Source organism: Aethalodelphis obliquidens, unplaced genomic scaffold (assembly GCF_003676395.1).
Source record: "Aethalodelphis obliquidens isolate GAN/ISIS:26980383/991018 unplaced genomic scaffold, ASM367639v1 scaffold1, whole genome shotgun sequence".
NCBI lineage: Eukaryota > Metazoa > Chordata > Mammalia > Artiodactyla > Delphinidae > Aethalodelphis > Aethalodelphis obliquidens.
The window spans coordinates 58,888,687-58,907,097 of NW_020837945.1; the positions used below are offsets into that span (position 1 = coordinate 58,888,687).

Genomic DNA, 18,411 nt, shown 5'->3' on the forward strand with positions numbered 1-18,411 from the left:
CACGGGTTTGTGCCCCGGTCCGGGAAGATCCCACATGCCGCGGAGCGGCTGGGCCTGTGAGCCATGGCCGCTGGGCCTGCGTGTCCGGAGCCTGTGTGAGGCCACAACAGTGAGAGGCCCACATACCGCAAAAAAAAAAAAAAAAAGAAAAGAAAACTCAGGTTCTGGTAGAGTTCCCTAGGGTTTTGGGGTGGGGCAGGGATCAGTGAATATATGGACAGGAAATAGTATGGAGAAAAAGAACTGCATTTTAAGTAGATGACAGTGACAGGAAGAAGGAAAATAGGAAAGTGTCTTAAGGGGTCAAGGAGGGTTCCTGGAAAAACAAAGCCCTGTGTACCTTCCTCAATAGCCAGGGGCTCTTCCAGGGGCAAATGCTAGTTCTAAAATGTACCCTATCATCATAGTAAGAACCACCACTTACAGAGTACCCCTATGAAGCAGAATGGGGCTAAACCTAGAGCCATAGGATTTTAGATTATATGATAAACTTGTTTCTGCTCTTACAGCTCCAACACGGCAGGGCAGTGGACAGAGCTTTTGTCTTACAGCCGGGAAGCTTGGTCCACATTTTGTCACTGCCACTTCTTGGGTTCCTTGAGCATGTCACTCTGTTCATCTAAGTCATAGTTTTTCCTTAGCTCTAGAATCAAAAAGAGCATCCACCTCAAAGAGGTGTTATAAGAATTAAACTCTAAAACCCATCAATGGAAGTTATGCGTGTGATGGCATGGCTATAGATCATGTCTTATTCTGCAGGCTTCTTGATTTAGAACTTTGTCCTACTGATGGATAATGTCCATTTCCCCATTAACAGATCTTGGACATTATCTATCACGATGTCATACAACAACCCATTTAATCCTTATGTTTGTGTATCATTTTATAGCTCACTTTCACCTACACAATATGTGATCCTCACTAGCGTTCAGTGAGGGCATGACTTGTTTTCCCCATTTCACAGATAACAAAACGAGGCTTAGAGAAGTGAGGTAACTTGCCTAACTAGTAAATCTAAGAGGTGGTACCGAAATACAGATTTCTCTGACTCCTGGTGCAGTGCTTTCCCTAGTCTACCCCCTCAGAGGTGCTGATGCTTGGCTGGCGCGTCAGGGTCCCAAAGAGGATAGGAAGGAGAGAGGGTGTGCATCCAGGGGCCGCTGCGTGCATTTGTCTCAAATTCCACCTTCACTGGAGAAGGGTTTTTTGCTTTCTGCCCTCAGTGCTGGTGACTGCGGGGTGTCAGTGCACTCATGGAGCCGGAAGCCAGTTGATTTTATTCATGGCTTCTCTCCCTGTGCCCCTTCAAGCCTCACAGTGAACAGGAGAGTTTTCAGTCCCAAAGAAAATGGCCTCTTAGGGGAATAGTGGTTTGGATGAATGGGAGAAAATGATAGTCTGATGAAATACAACCTCTGAATGGGTGCCTGTAGCAAGGCTCGCCAAGAATTGCTTGCTGTGACATTACATTAGCTTCCTCTGCTTGTTTTTCTTCAAAGGGAAAGAAAAACTAAAATCTCCACTGAGGATAGGAAGATGAATGTATTTGCATAAAGGAGGGGAGAGGAGAGTCTGAGACTGTCTGAGGTTTCCTGGGAAACGGAACAGTGACTGCTCTCGGATCACGAAAAGGGTCTCCTGTATCTTCCCTGCTTCCTTAGGAGGCATGCCAGACCAGCACCGGCACCCCAGCCAGCACCCAAAGCAGGCCAGCCTTCCTGGCCTCACACAGAGCTTCAGAGTATCCTGGAGGGAGCTATTTTGGGTGAGGTCTATTTTGGCTTGTTTACCTGTGTGCACCACTGAATGCTGTCAGACTGGAGAAGGATGGGATCTGAGACTCCCTGTCCCAGACACGATCAAGAGAAGGTCATTTCCCCTAAGTGATGATTCTTTATCCCACAGACATTTACATTAAGATACAAGGCCCCAGCTCCCAACACTGAAGGACAAATGTTAATGGAACTAACTTCTGTGGGAAGTAACAAGAGATGTGAATGTGGCCCAGATCCTTATTTTGGACAAACTGTTTTTCCGTCACTTTACTTTGTCAGTAAATGGAAAGTCTATAAGCTATGCATGTGTTTGCTTCTTTTAACTGGCATTTCCAAATTAGTGTGCATTTGCCCACTCTTTAGGGCTTCTGTCTCAGAGAAAGGTAATTATAGCCTGAATCATATGAGTGTCACTAAAAACTAGACTGGCTTCAGAGTCTGGTCAGCTGAAACCAGGCTGTATAGGCCCACCAACAACTCAGCAAATATGAAGGAAAATTCCCATTTGGATACTCCTTTATTTATAGAACAGTTAGGTAGAAAAAACATTTTTTTTTTTCAGTTCTTTTTGCCTGGGTTTCAGTTCTGAAGGTGTTTATTATATCTCCTCTTAGCTCTCCTTTGATGACAAAGTTCTCTAACTAGGACCTGAATAAATGGCCCTAATACTACTAATAACCACCATTTATTGATTACTTGCTTTGTGCTAGGTTCTAGCTCATTACCTTTAGTATCAAATTTACCTTTCACAACGATCTTAAGAATAGCTAAATTTATTATGCCCATTTTGCAAATGAAAAAACTAAAGCCCAAAGAGATTAAGCAATTAGCCCAAGGTCACACAGCTAATAAGTGGAGAAACCAGGAATCAACTTCAGGGCTGTCTTACTCATGCCTTTAAGTAACACACTATTCTACTTTAATTTTTAAGATCAGTGATAATTGTCAGCACGATGATTCCATGACCACAGGTCATAGATAGCCATAGGACATCTAACTTATAATCATATGCCATTCTGAATATCCATAAAAGATGTATGTTCCTGAAATAGTAGTGAATATAAGAGCTCACAAGTCTCTAACATTAGAAGGAAAATACATTTACATTATGTAGGACCCTATCCAGTTCAAAAGACTTTAGATGCAAAATATGTATAATGTCTTAAGAATCAAAAAAATACAAATTCAAGTCAGTGATCAACTTGAATGAGCATTGCAAGCTTTGTGAGTGAACAAAAGTGAGATAATGTCAGTTTTCCATTTCAAGTTTTGAAACCCATGACACTTTGATTATAAAAAGACCCTCTGCCTGGAAATGGTGAAAATAATCCTTCAGAATGTTTGTAGTTGCAGGTCTCATGGATGGCCTAAATCCTTGGTTATAAGTAATATCAATGAACTAGATGGTTACTGCTTTAGAGATCAGGCTATGTGAGTTTAATGGGTTGGTTCAGTGGGTATGCCTCTTTCAGTCCTAGAAGATTCAGAATTAAGAAGTTTGCAAAGAATCAAAACCGTAGTAATAATATACATTTCTGATTTTCTTTATATAATTTATGTTCTTGTGAAACTTAAGAGAATTTGGCTTAAAATGATAGCCTTGAAACTCCAAACTAGAATGTGTAATTGAGTATTTGGTTTAGATGTATAGTTTTAGGTTGAAATCTTACTAAGCATATACAGTTATTGGAACATCTGAGAAAACTTTAGATTCACTGTATTTACAAGATTAACTTATTAAACTTATGGCTCATTTAAGTACTCAGAAAGGTTTTGTTTATTTCAAGGAATTGAAAGAAATATATTAAATGTAAAATGGTTGTTTGGCATAATGACATTGTTTAATTACTGAGTTCATAAGTGAGATTAAACTTTATTCAAAGCCCCTTAAGAGTGATAGTTAAAATTTGCCAGGTTATAAATAAAATGATAAGATTTAAAAGCCTAACTTAAAAGTTTAAGAGAAAACTAAGGTCTTGAATTTATAACTTGGATATATTTAACACTATTGGTTAAAATCAAAAGTAAACTTCTAAAGAATCTTTTCTGCCTAAAAAAGGAGAGAAAGGTAAAAGAAATAAAAGGAAGGGAAGGAGAGGGAAGGGGAGGGGAAGAAAATACCTCAAGGACAACAGCAAGCTCTTATCCTCAATCTTCTAAATCACTGACATCTAGAAGGATGACCTTGAACTAAAAGTTGATATTTCAGAGCCCCCAGGATTGGACAAGAAGCCATCGGCCCAGTAGAGCCCTAGAGCCGTTTCTCAGCCAGGAGAGTGGCCGGAAGACTGACTGAGCCTTATGTCCTTAGGGAGGCATGCACCTTTCATCTCCACTCCAGGTATTTGCTCTGTACTGAAAATTTGGATGAAGGCAGAATCTTGGGTTCCTTTCAGCTCTGAAATCCTGTGGTTTTAGGAGTATCTTTCTTCACTTCAAACTCTGGGCCTCTGGGTTCACACTAAAATTAATTCACATTATATTTTCAAAACGAGTGTTAGATAAGAGCATGGACTTTGGGAACCAGATTATCCTGGGACCACTAAGTTCTAGAACTGACACTAGTTCAGTGATGAAAGTTATTTAATCTTCATTAGCCTGAGTTGTCTTGTCTGCAGCAAGACAGTAGTTACAGTATTTAGATCATGGGATTGTTGTGAAGATTAAACTCAGGAGGGAAGAAGAAGTGCTTGGCACGAAAGGTGATTACAGCAACCCTGGAGTGGAAGTAGGGCTACTTGCTGTCGTTATCCTCATGGGTGAGAGATTTTTAAGATAGGGTTAATTGGAAGCATAGGGGCAACATACCTAGAAAATTGTAAACTGAAAATTTGGATGAATGGCAAGTCCTATGCTCTTTACACATCATGTTGTTATCTCTTAAAAGACCCAAGCTTTCTGAATCTAGAGGAATTCAGATTATCCATTTCCTAATCACAGAATTCTTGATGCTTAGATGAAATTTCTGCATCCTTGCACCTCTTAAGGTCCCAAGGATTTGTAGAATTTTCATCCAACATGAGGGAAGGGATGGAGAAGGGAAGAAGTAGAGTGATTTTTTTTACACTCTTTTTGGTGTATGTACTAGAGTTTCCCTATAATGGTTTTCAATAAACCATACTCCCCAAGGAATCAGGGAGCTGGGTCAAGAGGATTTCTCCTTTTGAGGTCTTAGTGGAGCTTTTGTTCTCTGCAGAGTTGGAAGGAAGCAGAAAATCAAGCAGTGTTCCAAATCCTGTTTGGAACTAGAAAAGGCCCAATAAATATGTAAAATAAAAGTACAGTATACAAAGCCCTCCAAATTGACTGAATGAATAAACTAACCCTCACAGAAGTTCAGAATTCTGTATCTGTGCCAAAAAAAAAAAAAAAAAAAAAAGGCAGGAAAAAAAAAGAAAAGACCTATCCAAAGCCACCCAATTAACACTCAAGCTTGGAGCTGACCCCAGCCAGCCTTGCCACCAGAGCAACTTCCAAAAGGACAAGACTAAGCCTGGTGGCTAGAGTGCCATGAAGAGGACAGATGTCTCACAGGGAAGGTCACTCTGCACACACATGTCTGCTCTGTGTTTCTCTGGGGTTTTCATTAGCTCACTCAGAACACTCTCCTGTCTGCCTCCTCGGGGTCTCCAAAGGTGATGTACCTGGATAGGAAGTTCTCCAGTGACTGCTTCTTGTCTTCTTTGCAAACAATGCCCTCCTTCTTCTGCTTTTCCATGTCTTTGATTCGGGATTGAAAGGTATCAATCACATCGAACACAGACTTCATTGCTATAGGCACCTCATAATATTGCTGTTGAAGGAAAAATAAAAAGTATATAATGTATGAAGGTGTTTCTTCCCTATGTCCAGAGGATAGAGAGCTTGAGAGAATTCAGGGTGGCTCCAGGGAAATCAGAGCCTGGAGGGCTCTTTGATTTATAAATTCTCTCCTGCAGTAGTACCTCTGCTGATTTTTTGAGGTTTTGAATCCATGAAACAAAAGCCGTTACCTTCCATGAAGGTCTTAACTTCACTCTTTTTATTGGGAAGGGTCCATGCCTTCCTCACCACACATATTCTAGGCTCACTTCCCTACCTCTGGGACTAAGCTGGTTCCTCTTCACTATACAACTGGAGAGAAGGTCAGAAACACTGTACTAAACACAAGAAAACAAATGGAATAACATGTTAGAGTATCTGACCTGAGCAATAAGGGTAATTTTCCACCAGAAGGAGGCCTGCTCTGTGGTCATCAGAAATCTACATAAACTCTTTGTGATTCCCAGAGACTATTTTATTGAGTGAGCATTACTTAAAATTAGGTCATGTTTGCTTATGTATTCTCAGAAAAAAAGTTGGATCTAACTTTTTGGGGGATAATGAAATTCAGTTTCCTGCATCAGAGCTGTCTGGACTTAGAACAGCAACCTGAGGTGGATTTGAGGGCTGGCTGATCAGCATAAGTGCCCTCAATGGGAATTTAGTAAATCATGGAATGTGAAAGCTGGCCGAGACCTTGGGGATCATCTAGTCCAACCTCTCACATCAGAGGTGGCACAACACAAATGTGGAATGAATTATTGAAGGGATCTCTCTCCAGATCCAGTAAACTACTGCAGGTTGAATCAGCTATTCTAATAGTCCAGGCAGCTTTTCTTCAAAAGGATTTTCATGTAAGCATGGGCTCTGGAGTCAACCTGCGTGGGTATGAAGCCCAACACTAACTGGGTGAACTTGGGCAAGTTACCTAACTACTCTGGGTCTCTATTTGTCCTCTGTGAAACAATGATAATACTTGCTATTTATCTTAGAGGTTTGAGACAAGGATTGTAAACATCTGAGGTGAGTGCTTGACATAATGAAACAAAGTTAGTTATTATTGTTAATATTATTATGACTACATGGCACAGTTTTTCAGGGTTCAGAATCTCTGTCCTTATCATAGGAAGAAAGTAGGTGTAAAACCCTACTGTCTTGCCCATGTTGGATCAGGAGGTAAACTTCCAGGCCCTTTCAAAGTAGACCTATGTTAAATCTGGGTTTTCTGAAAACAGAAGCTAAATACTCTTTACTTTTTATCACCAGGGCCTGGCTGGTGATAAACATCATAGCTATTCAACAATTGTCTGGCGAATGCATGACTTTGATGTTACAGAAGAATTTAGTCTGAGTCAAGTAGCTAGGCCATAGGTGGTCATCCAATCCAATATTTTCCATAGACCACATTTCTAGACACAAATTCTACAGGACAGTGGGAACTATTTGGACCATTTCAAACCCTTCCCATTTATGAAATAACTTGTGCTTAGTCATATGTCTAATAGACTCATTGACAAAAAATTGAGTTGCTATCTTAAGGAATGTCACTGCATCATCCAAAACAGGAACCCATACCTTGACTCTCAGGTCCACATCGGTGAGCACCATGAAGAAGTCATTGTAGGTCATTCCATACTCCTTCCTTAGCTCGCTGATAAGATGCTGGTCTACCAAGTCCTCATCATCCACAACACGCATAGGTTTCTCATTATCTTAAGGCAAATGAAATGTGAATAAATATGGATGTGACAAAACAGAAATCAGTGGGAAACCAAAGGGTGGAGGCCCTGAGCCTTCATCCCAAGTTAATTAAAACAGTTTTTGTTAGTTGCACACATTTGACTAACATTTTGTTTGAACGAGCATTTCCAAAGTGAACAAATAAATATAGAAACAAGTGAGTAAACTCATTTTGAAAATCACTTTTCCAAAGATGATCAAACCGCCATCTCTGCCCACCCTGGTCACGGTGAATCAGAAGCAGCAACGTGAGAGTGAAGCTGCTGAGTCATCCCTGGAAGAAGACTGCCAACTCACTCTGGGGATGAGTCATCACCCTAGCTCACCAGGGAACCAGACCCAGATTCTTTGGTTAAGTTTTATTTCATTTTAAATTTTATTTTAGTTTTAGTTATTTGTTTAAGTCTAAAATCAGTGTCTGTTCTTCCCACTTAGAGAATCACTCTGGGACTCAGTGAACTATGTCATTGCCATAGAGAAAAATAAAAAGCCTATGTTCAAATCTGGTCATTTGGCTCCAAAACAAGTCAAGCTATTCATAATATAAATTTTGTAAGTGAATACAATTTTAAGTAAAATGTTACTGAATTTATGGAAGTTTTTAGTGTTAGGTATTTTTTCAAATATCAAACCCTGAAAACAAATTATTATAATTCAGAATGGTTCCTAAAGGTGCTACTGGGTTAATGGAAAGTATGAACATGGCAAATTACTATGTCTGGAAAGCATTTTGGAAAAGATAGGACAGCTTTACTTACTTCTTCTCTCCCATACAGGTCACAGTGTTTCCCTCAACCCTATTAAAATTTTTATCTGCAAATAATCCCCTGTATTTTAAAAAAATGTACAAAAGTTAAAGTTAGCAAATACGTGATAACAGATCTATTACAGAAGGGAATCTATCAGTTATTATCAATACTGCTACCCAATGAATAGTACTACAGTAGAAAAAAACACAATTTTGCAGATACAGAGGTTACACAGCTGAGTACCACAGACTATTACTCTTTTATTGATATAAAGGGGACAATTACAATTTAAGTATTACTTTGGTTTATTTGATTAGGAGTGAAAGTATATAAGTTGAAAGTATATAAACAAAAAGCTTCATTCTCCCAAGCAGATCATAGTGAGAGGGGAGAGAATGCTATCATTAATAAAATATAAATTAATTTAAAAGAATTGTTAGGTTCATGGTGTTGGTTTTTGTTTAGTATAGCTCATTGAATAAAAACAGCAACTTGCAGAATAAAGTGCATAGTATGATGTTATTCTTAAAAGGAAATAAAGCAAAAGAAAACATAATACATCTATATGGGAATATGCATAGGAAAAAGTCCAGAAGGACATACAGCTGATAAAAATGGTTGCCTCTGGGGAGTGGGAACAGGTGAGGTAGAAAATTTCACTGTTTACTCCATGTAAGTCTATATTATTTAAATTTTAACAAGAAGCATATTTTACTTTGTGATTAATAACAACAATAATAATAATAATGAAGGAAATCTTAAAAAAACTGATTTGTAAATGTCCTCAACAACTAATGTTCTGATTCTAAGACCTTACAAACCAGATTTTATCTTGAACCTAGGAATTGCTATTTTTAATCCATAACATACATTCATTTTTGCTTTTGTTCATTGAACAAAATATTTGCTGCCAGTGTCCTAAGCTGATTCTGTGCTGGATGCTGAATTCAGAGATAAGTAACTTGAACAGAGTTCAAGTTCCTAAGTAGAATCACAATTAGAACATTTACATCTACCTAACAGGTAAAGTCACAAAAACCACTGAATGGCTGAGATGAAAGGAAATTGGAGACTGTAGTGGATTTCAAAAATGGTCCCAGGGCTTCCCTGGTGGCACAGTAGTTGAGAGTCCGCCTGCCGATGCAGGGGACATGGGTTAATGCCCTGGTCCGGGTAGATCCCACATACCACGGAGCGGCTAGGCCCGTGAGCCGTGGCCGCTGAGCCTGCGCGTACGGAGCCTGTGCTCCGCAACGGGAGAGGCCACAACAGTGAGAGGCCCGCGCACTGCAAAAAAAAAAAAAAAAAAAAATGGTCCCAATTCTCCACCCTTGCCTATACTTACACTTTGCCCAGTAGCTGTAGCTGCCTGTTATGGTGGATGGGTTGATTCTGAGCTCATCTATATAACTTGCTTCGGTCAGGGTTAGCCAGTGTTCACATAAGTGATACAAATGGAGGCTAGAAATGGGCCTGCACATTTGGGATTCCTGCTGCTTCTGCCATTACCATGAGACTACGTCCACACTAGCCTTGAAGAGGATAAGTCAAGCCAAGTTACTCTGGTCTCACCCCAGCCAGGGCTATCCCAGATCAACTGACAGCCAGGTGACCCCAGCCAAGATCAGCAGAACCACCTAACCAACAGGCAGCTGACTGCAAACACATGGGCAACCCAAAGCTGAACCTTTCAGGCTTGCGACTCAATGAATGTTTAATGTCGTATGCCACCGAGGTGTGTGGGTCTTTATTACACAGCCTTATTGCGGCAATAGATAACTGCTACAGACATTATCTGGACCAACCCAGTCACATTACTGAAGATGAAACCAAGGACTGCAGTGGACACTCTGCAGTGCTGGCCAGATCCTACCTTCAGGACTAAAGCTGCTGTGAATGTTAGCAGCTGAATCCCTCTGAAAACTGCTCTCCTTAGAAAAGTGCTGCCTTTCCCCAAATCACACCCTTACAAAGAGACAGCCCACACTCAGTGGTTGCTGCAGGGGTGGAGGCAGTAGATATAACAGCTGCCCCCTTGCCTCAAAGTGAACAATGCTGAAGGGCCAATTGCATTCAAATTCTCTCTCTGTCACTTTGCATCCCTCTCCCCTCATAGGCGTTATTCCTGAGAATACTCCCCATTAACCTCTTGCATGCAAATCTCAGAGTCTGTTTCCCAGAGAACCGACCTATCACAGACACCATGAAGGGAGCAATCTGCTCAAGTTCACATTGCTAGTTAATAACAGACTGCAGGTTAGGACTCAGGTAACATGACCTCATTCCCATCCAGTCCTCTCTCTACTTTCACAAAATGCACCACACTCAAGGATAGAGATGACCCAAGAACAAGATTTAAACCAAATTTTATTCTACTAAGATATGGAGGGGGAAAAAAAAAAACCCAACTTCATGGTCTGGATTCTCCCTTCAACTAGAATATTTTCTGAAATGATCTGATCAAATTAAAAATGATAAACAGAACATTTTGCACTCCCAGCCTACAGAAAGATACATCCCGAAGCATGTTTGTGCTGAGAGAATCTGCCAAAGAAAAACAATGAAAGGCCTGATGAACACTGGATCCAACTGGGATGGGGACAACTCTAGAGCAAGACAGAGTCTACCTCTGGCTGAATTCTGAGGAGGGTAAGTGTGAGGCCAGTTCCTGTCTCCAGCTGCCTACTCCTGACACAGGTCTCTGTTACGCTCTGCATTCTGTCTAAATCAGGGCTGGGTGAACAAGAGGTTCTCTTCAGTCTGGAAAAGCAACATGAATTTGACAGATTCTTATTAAATTTATCCAAGTTCTGCCAAAGATCTCTAGTCCTCCTCAAGGGTGGCAGGGCTTAAAGCAAACATTCTTTAGAACACATCCTATAAATTGTCCATATGGTCCTGATCCACCTAAAATGATTCACAGATCCAAGCCCATTTGGTAGGATTTGGTCATTCCACACAACCTGCCCCTGGACCTAAGATTTTTTTTTTTTTTTGCGGTACGCGGGCCTCTCACTACTGTGGCCTCTCCCATTGCGGAGCACAGGCTCCAGACGCGCAGGCTCAGTGGCCATGGCTCACTGGACCAGCCGCTCTGCGGCACGTGGGATCCTCCTAGACCGGGGCACGAACCTGTGTCCCCTGCATCGGCAGGTGGACTCTCAACCACTGCGTCACCAAGGAAGCCCCTGGACCTAAGATTTTTGAGGAGGGACGGGGGGAGGATGAACTCTGCTGTGTGCTGATGAGTACTGGCTCTAGAAGAGAAACACCTGCCTAGTTTCCCACCCTTTCAGAACTCCAACTCCAAAAGTCAGTGGTCTTCAGGTAGTAGTAAGTTTCTTCATGTATTCGTTCTTCCATGTCTGACTATAGACAGCAATGACACTGCAGAAAAATTCAGCTCCAATTACAACTTATTAAACACCAACTGTGTGCCAGGCATTGTGTCTGAAGCCTCCCTCTGTGACTGCTGCGTCTCTGTGACATCCATGGTTTCTCCTCTTTCTCTTCATCCCTAAATTCAGGCCATTCCTCCAATGTCCTGGGACCACTTCAGCTCCCCCATTGCTTCAGAAGTTCCCAATTTCCTCTTGCAGTTTTTCAAAGTATGAGTCACTGTCTACCTTCATCATGAACCTGGAGTGCATGTTAAAATTACAGTCCTTGAATCCAGATCTATCTGGTCCATGCTCCCTGTGGGGCACTATTCCTCTGCCTTAATCAATTGTCTCAATTGTCTAGAAAGACCAATTTGCCAATTTGTCTTGTCTATGAAGAATGTGTCCTGCCAGGTGCTTTTCTGTCCTACAGACTGACTACTAAACCTTAAAAGTTATTTAAAATTTATTTGAAAAATATATTTAGAAATCTTTAGTGACTTCACATGGTTTACCAAATAAAGTTTGAATTCTTTGTCCTGGTATTTGAAATCCTCTAAAATCAGGTGCCAATCTATATTTCTAGCCCTCTCTTCCCTTCTATCCTACACCCAACCTTCTGCTCTAGATCAAACTTATCTGCAAATCAGAATCCCTTGAGCAACATTTTAAAAACAGATTTCTGGACCCCATCCCCAAACTGGGTCAGCATCTTGGAGTGGGGAGAGGACCAGGGAGTCTGAATTTTCCTTCTGTTTTATAAAGAACGCCTATAAAGTGAGATTAAAAAGACCAACAACACAATAGAAAACTAAGCAAAGGACACTAAAAACAAAGCATAAATGTTCCTGAAACATATGAAAATATCTTCGATCATACTCATAAAAAGAGAAATGCAACCTAACACTATATCACACTAAGATACCATTTTTCACACACTGCATTCCTTAAAAACATTCACAAGTTTGATTGTACAGTCTATTGAAGAGGTTTGGGGAGATAGACGTTCTTACACATTTCTGGTGGGACTGCAATATGATACAACTTGTATGGAGAGAAATTTGGTGATATCTACCAAAACTAGATACACTTTCTGTTTGGCCCAACAATCTTACATCTCAGAATCTATTGTAAAGATATACCCACATACATAGAGTGACATGTGTATGGGTTAATTCTGAAATTGTTTATAAAAACAATATACTGAAAGCAATCCAAATGTCCATCAAGGGGAATGGTTAAAGAGACTGTGGTAGAATCTCACAATGGCTTAATAAGGAATGAGAAAGATCTCTATGTACTCATAAGAAAAGATCTCCAGGAAATATATTTAAATGAAAGAAGCAAAACGCAAAGTAGTCCATACAGTATACTATAGTTTGTATAAAAAAGAAGGGGAAAACAGAAAGAAACTACGTTGTAGCACAGGGAACTATATTCAATATCTTGTAATAACCTATAATGGAAAAGAATCTGAAAAAGAATATATATATATATATATTCACTTTGTTGTATACCTGGAACTAACACAACTTTGTAAATCAACTATACTTCAATTTAAAAAAAAAAAAGGTCTTTCCTAGCCAAGGTAATAAAACAGTTTCCTGTCAAAAAGAAAAAGAAAGAGAGAGAGAAGAGGAATATAGGTATTTATATTTATTTGTGTTTGCACAAACAAGCATTAAATGGATAAACAAGGAATCATAAATATTCCTATGGGGGCAGAGAGTAATAAGGTAAAGGGTCAGGAACGGGTGTAAGACTTGTCTGTGTATGCCTTTTTATGCAGCTCTGACTTTGGAATCCAAAAAATGTATCATTTGTTTAAAAAAAAGAATAAAAACAAAAAGCACCTATGATAGAGTCATCATCTATCAAAAAAAATCTACTCAGTGTCAAGGCCCCTCCTTTAAATCCACCCGCTTTTCAAAATTCTGTGATACATACAGTACTGTGATGACTGCAATTGGAAGAGCTTATTCCTCTACCACATTCTTCAAGCACTTGTTTTATACACTTGACTTATCAGGTGTTTTTCACCCCTTGCTTGCAGGGGTTGATCTTGACACTGGTACACTTGATGTTGAATGGGATGACTGGACAAGTTAGGGGGCAGCCTCTCCAGCCTCTAGGGCACAGAGTGATTGATAATCAAAGACTGAATAAACAGAGAGGGAGACCACAGGCAGTGTCTGGAAATCTGATCACTCACCCAGCCTTGTCTCCCGGCACAGGGTGGCAGGCTCTAGAGAAGGCAGCTGCCGGGCATAGTCACCACTGAAGAAAGGAGGAATTGGGGCAAAGGGTCAATTTTTCAGGTGCTCCTGTGGGAAAGCAGCATGTCTGCATTGTTATGGATCCTGATGGTTGTGAGCTGTTCACAAAGAGCAATTCTCTTCAACAGGATCGAAGGTAGAGTGTTTTAGGCTGAAATGTACTCTATCAGTCTCACTTAGGAAAGTTGTGTTAGAGATTCACCCAGGAATTCTCTACTCACATGAATAAGGAATCAACACTGTTTCTCCTTGTTGCCACACTACACTTCCATAAACTCTTCCACCTCCCTTTTTTTATTCTTTAAAAAGAAACTATCAGGGCTTTCCTGGTGGCGCAGTGGTTGAGAGTCCACCTGCCGATGCAGGGGACACAGGTTCGTGCCCCGGTCCGGGAAGATCCCACGTGCCACGGAGCAGCTGGGCCAGTGAGCCATGGTCGCTGAGCCTGCGCTCCGCAATGGGAGAGGCCACACTAGTGAGAGGCCCGCGTACCGAAAAAAAAAAAAGAAACTATCAAAAACTGCCTTTGCCCATAAAAATGTCCTGTGTTCTAACTCTTAAAATTTGGTGATCAATACCAGTGTCAAAATATTTTTCATCTCTACATTTTGCTCAGCACATAAATATATATATATACATGTCTGCTGTGCTTTCCTCACTTCTCTTTTCATTCTGCAATAAATGTCTTTAGCTAGGAACTCCTTCCCACCTGACAAACTTTGTCTATAATTCATACACTTAACATAGACACCAATATTCCTATCTTAGATTGATACTTTAAATATCTCTAACAATTAAGAATGTCTTTATGTGTTAGGTCATTCTATTTTTCGTCTTTTGGTTTTGGGTTTTTTTTTTTAATTTTTATTTTCTTTTTGTGTTAGGTCATTCTAAACCATCACGTATAATATACTCTGGGCTGGCAAAGCCAGATGGGCTTATTCTGCATTGGAATTTGCTCAAGAACAAATGATGACTGAAACCTTAAAGTAAGTTCCCTGGTGTTTGTAGGTCCATCATCTATAACTCAAATACATTTAGCAAGACAGGCCAGCTGATGAGTACAGCCCACACTGTAGTTGGATGTGGGCCTCTGCTTTTAAGGACCAGTGAAAGACTGGAAGAGTAGAGAGTGCCTGATTTATTTTGAGGAAAGTAAGGCCATCTGATAGATTTCCAGCTGAAAATCGGTCAAGGCTGGAGATTGGTTCACTGAGACCATGGCACACGCCAACTCCTGTTTTCCCATGGCTGACTCCCAGTCTTGGCTGAAAGTACTACAGCCTTTCCCATAAGGGTAACCTGGGACATGACACAAGGAGAGAAAGGCCTTCCAGGAATCAGATAAGGAACAAAATAAAAGGCCCCCAAATCATGTCCAAGCTCCCATTCAGTAAGTGGCAAACACCCAAATCACAATACCTGATTTCCAATAAGGCAGAAAAGAAAATCTCAGGCCTCTACAGTTCATATTCAATCCAGATGTCTAAAAGACAGCAGGATTCATGTTAAAATTTTGCCAAGGCAGCACCAAATGCTTGTAACAGTTAGGACCATGTAGAGGTTGAGGTGGAAGATATAATGATTTTTCCAAACTTCTCTGAAGTAAGGAATGACAATTCTTTGTGTGAGTTGGTGCGTAACATATTTGACACTGGGAACACCTGGTGGAGGAAGGCTTTCATCACCAGCCAGCATGTTTCTGTACTGGATTGAATACCTACTTCCTCTCTAGACATCTGGATTATAACCAAGCTCACTGGCTCATGCAACTATTTGAAAATCCAGGAAGCCAATGGTTGACTCCCAGTTAACCACAGAATATGTGGCTTTGTAGTATTAGTCTCTTGGGCTTCAGTTTTGGTTTTTTTTTTAATACACCATTTAAAAATTTTTTTCTTTTAATATTAGTTTATTTATTTTGGCTGTGCCGGGCCTTAGTTGCGGCACACGGGATCTTTGCTGCGGCATGTGGGAGCATTAGTTGCGGCATGCATGCAAGATCTAGTTCCCTGACCAGGGATCGAACCCGGGGTCCCTGGATTGGGAGCGCGAAGTCTTAGCCACAGGACCATTAGGGAAGTCCCTCTTGGGCTTCAGTTTTGTCACCAAGAGTAGTAATGCAGCCTGACCCTGAGAAGCAGTTGTGAGGGTTCCCTGTCAACGCTGTGTAATTAGCAGAAAGCAATTACAAGTATTTTTCAATTATACGTGCTCTAGTCCCTGTGACAGCGCATTGATCTCCAGATGCCTGCCAGATCAAATGGTGGTGATGACGACAATAGTAGTACTTCTTATGTGACAGGTAATTACATATAACTTCTTATTAAATCCTCACCATCATCTGTGAAATGTATATAACTATGTTCTAAGCTGAGACTTAGGAAATAAATTGCCCAAAGTCACACAACAAATACATTGTGACCGTGGATTTGAACCTCTTTATTTAACTCTAGAACTTCTTTTGTGTCTTTTGTTTGTATGATTATTGTTATTGTTGGTAAGGACACACACTCTCTCTCTCTCTCTTTTTGTTCTCCTTCCAGACATACATACAGCACAGAGATAAATGTCCACAAACCAATCACTGATCCACAATGATTTATGAGAGGACATTGGAAAGGATGCTATTTATTTTCCTTTAGAACTATCTCAGGGAAAAGTGAGCTAATAAAAATAGAGAATGCATAACTGAAACTTCAAACCCAAATAAATTTGGGAGACCTGCTGGCCCACACTGTACCTATACTAAACAATACTGTATTGTGCACTTAAAAATTAGTTAAGAGGATAGATCTCATGCTGAGTGTTTTTACGACAATAAAAAAATACGATTTAGAAAGCCAGACTATATTAAAATCAAGTTGACATTATCATGACATAATTATGACTGATATGTGTTCAATGATACCAAGATCACATGACAGAAAAATATGTGAGGTAACATGTTACATGTAATGAAGTTAAATGTTAACTAATGGAGGGACTTCCCTGGTGGTCCAGTGGTTAAGACTCCGCACTTCCACTGCAGGGGGCGCAGGTTTGATCCCCGGTCAGGGAACTAAGATCCCACATGCCACGGTGCAGCCAGAAAAAAAAAAGTTAACTAATGGAAAAAGTATGTTTTATATGCTTTCAGATGAAATATATTTTATGGAAAATATGTAGGATACGCAAATGGTACAAGAAGAAGGATTTTCATTATAGTTGAAACAACAATAAACAAAAGTAGAGAAATCATGTAAGAAAAAACGTTTTTTTAAAAAAATAAAGCTCTAGAGATGTAATAGTTATAAAAGAAACTGGGTGGGTTAGAGGTGGGGCTTCTGACCATGAGGCATAACTGCTCACAGTAAGTCTTGCCATGTTCCCATGAGAACGCAGTGAGTTAGACCTTAGCTGCCTAACGCTGAGCTGTACGCCTCACACGCATCATTAATATGAAAAATTGTGAAAACTCTACATTCAGCCAAATCCCTCTGCTTTCCAAAAGGACGTGGGCGCCATTCAGTCTGTATTTCCAGTGATTTTTCATTTAGCTTCACAGCTTCTCTCAGCCCCGGCTCATTCCCCCCAAGCCTGGCCAGAGTCAAGGACCCCCAAGGGTCTGCAGGAACCCCATCTGTGAGGGAGTCGCCTGCAGCACAAAGGCTACAGGAATATCAGATGGTGCTGCTCACAGGCAAGAAGACTCAGGGGCTTCCCTGGTGGCGCAGTGGTTGAGAGTCCACCTGCGGGTGCAGGGGACACGGGTTCGTGCCCCGGTCCGGGAAGATCCCACATGCCGTGGAGCGGCTGGGCCCGTGAGCCATGGCCGCTGAGCCTGCGCGTCCGGAACCTGTGCTCCGCAACGGGAGAGGCCACGACAGTGAGAGGCCCGCGTGCCGCAAAAAAAAAAAAAAAAAAAAAAAGACGACTCAGGATCCAGAAGAAAGTGTCAGGATACCTCTCTGGCTGCCCCCGACACACTGTATTACTTCTCCCCTTTTCCTCCATCTTACTGACTTTCAAACCATACAGTGTTTGCATATTTTTCATTTTAAAGTGCCCAAAACTTAAACCAGAACCATTCAGAATGGCTACATATCAATAATTAGGCAGACTGACATTTGTTACCACAAGAAAAGAGGCCTCTTGAAACCTGAATTTTCCTTTTGATTCCCCACCGACCTCTCCCATAAGGTGTGCCCCACTTTAGCTGAGAGAAAAGCAATAATATAATAAAGTGTTTCAGAGAACCTAGCTGGAAGTGGTCGATTTTCATGGTGCTGTTGTTGATAGGGCCAAAGATGGTGATCACGGAGACTTTCCTGGTGGCCATCTTGCAGAAACTTTCCAGATACTCATCTCGCTGCTGCACATACATATTGTTCTCAGCCTTGGGAGCAGTGATCAGCTGGAAGAGGGTGAAAGCAAGAAAATAGTAACTCATGGTGATAGTTTCACACAGAGGCAAAAGCCAAAGGGATGATTTGGAATAGAGGGTTGGTAGTGACTGACACCTAAACGAAGAAACTAGATTGTTTTGTTGAATAGATAGTATAATTAAGGCCAAAAGAGACCATTTGGAAAGGCCTTTTTTTAATGACTCCAGACAGCTTAGAGTTTTCTATTCATTTCCACTATTGTCTGCCTTCATTACCAGTCTCCACATGTCTTGGTTTTCTCATTTGTGAACTCTGCACAGGAA

The 18,411-nt window shown here is 40.9% G+C and overlaps 1 protein-coding gene across 1 annotated transcript in view; it reads right to left on the minus strand.

Moving 5' to 3' along the window:
• CCDC80 (coiled-coil domain containing 80) overlaps positions 1 to 18,411 on the minus strand; it is a 34,039-nt gene that overhangs the window by 4,671 nt on the left and 10,957 nt on the right. Inside the window, exons 3-5 of the mRNA XM_027104709.1 lie at positions 17,961 to 18,117; positions 7,152 to 7,288; positions 5,420 to 5,568 (exon numbers count right to left, since the gene is read on the minus strand). Coding sequence (XP_026960510.1) covers positions 5,420 to 5,568; positions 7,152 to 7,288; positions 17,961 to 18,117 — 443 coding nt within the window. The remainder of the gene's footprint in view (positions 1 to 5,419; positions 5,569 to 7,151; positions 7,289 to 17,960; positions 18,118 to 18,411) is intronic.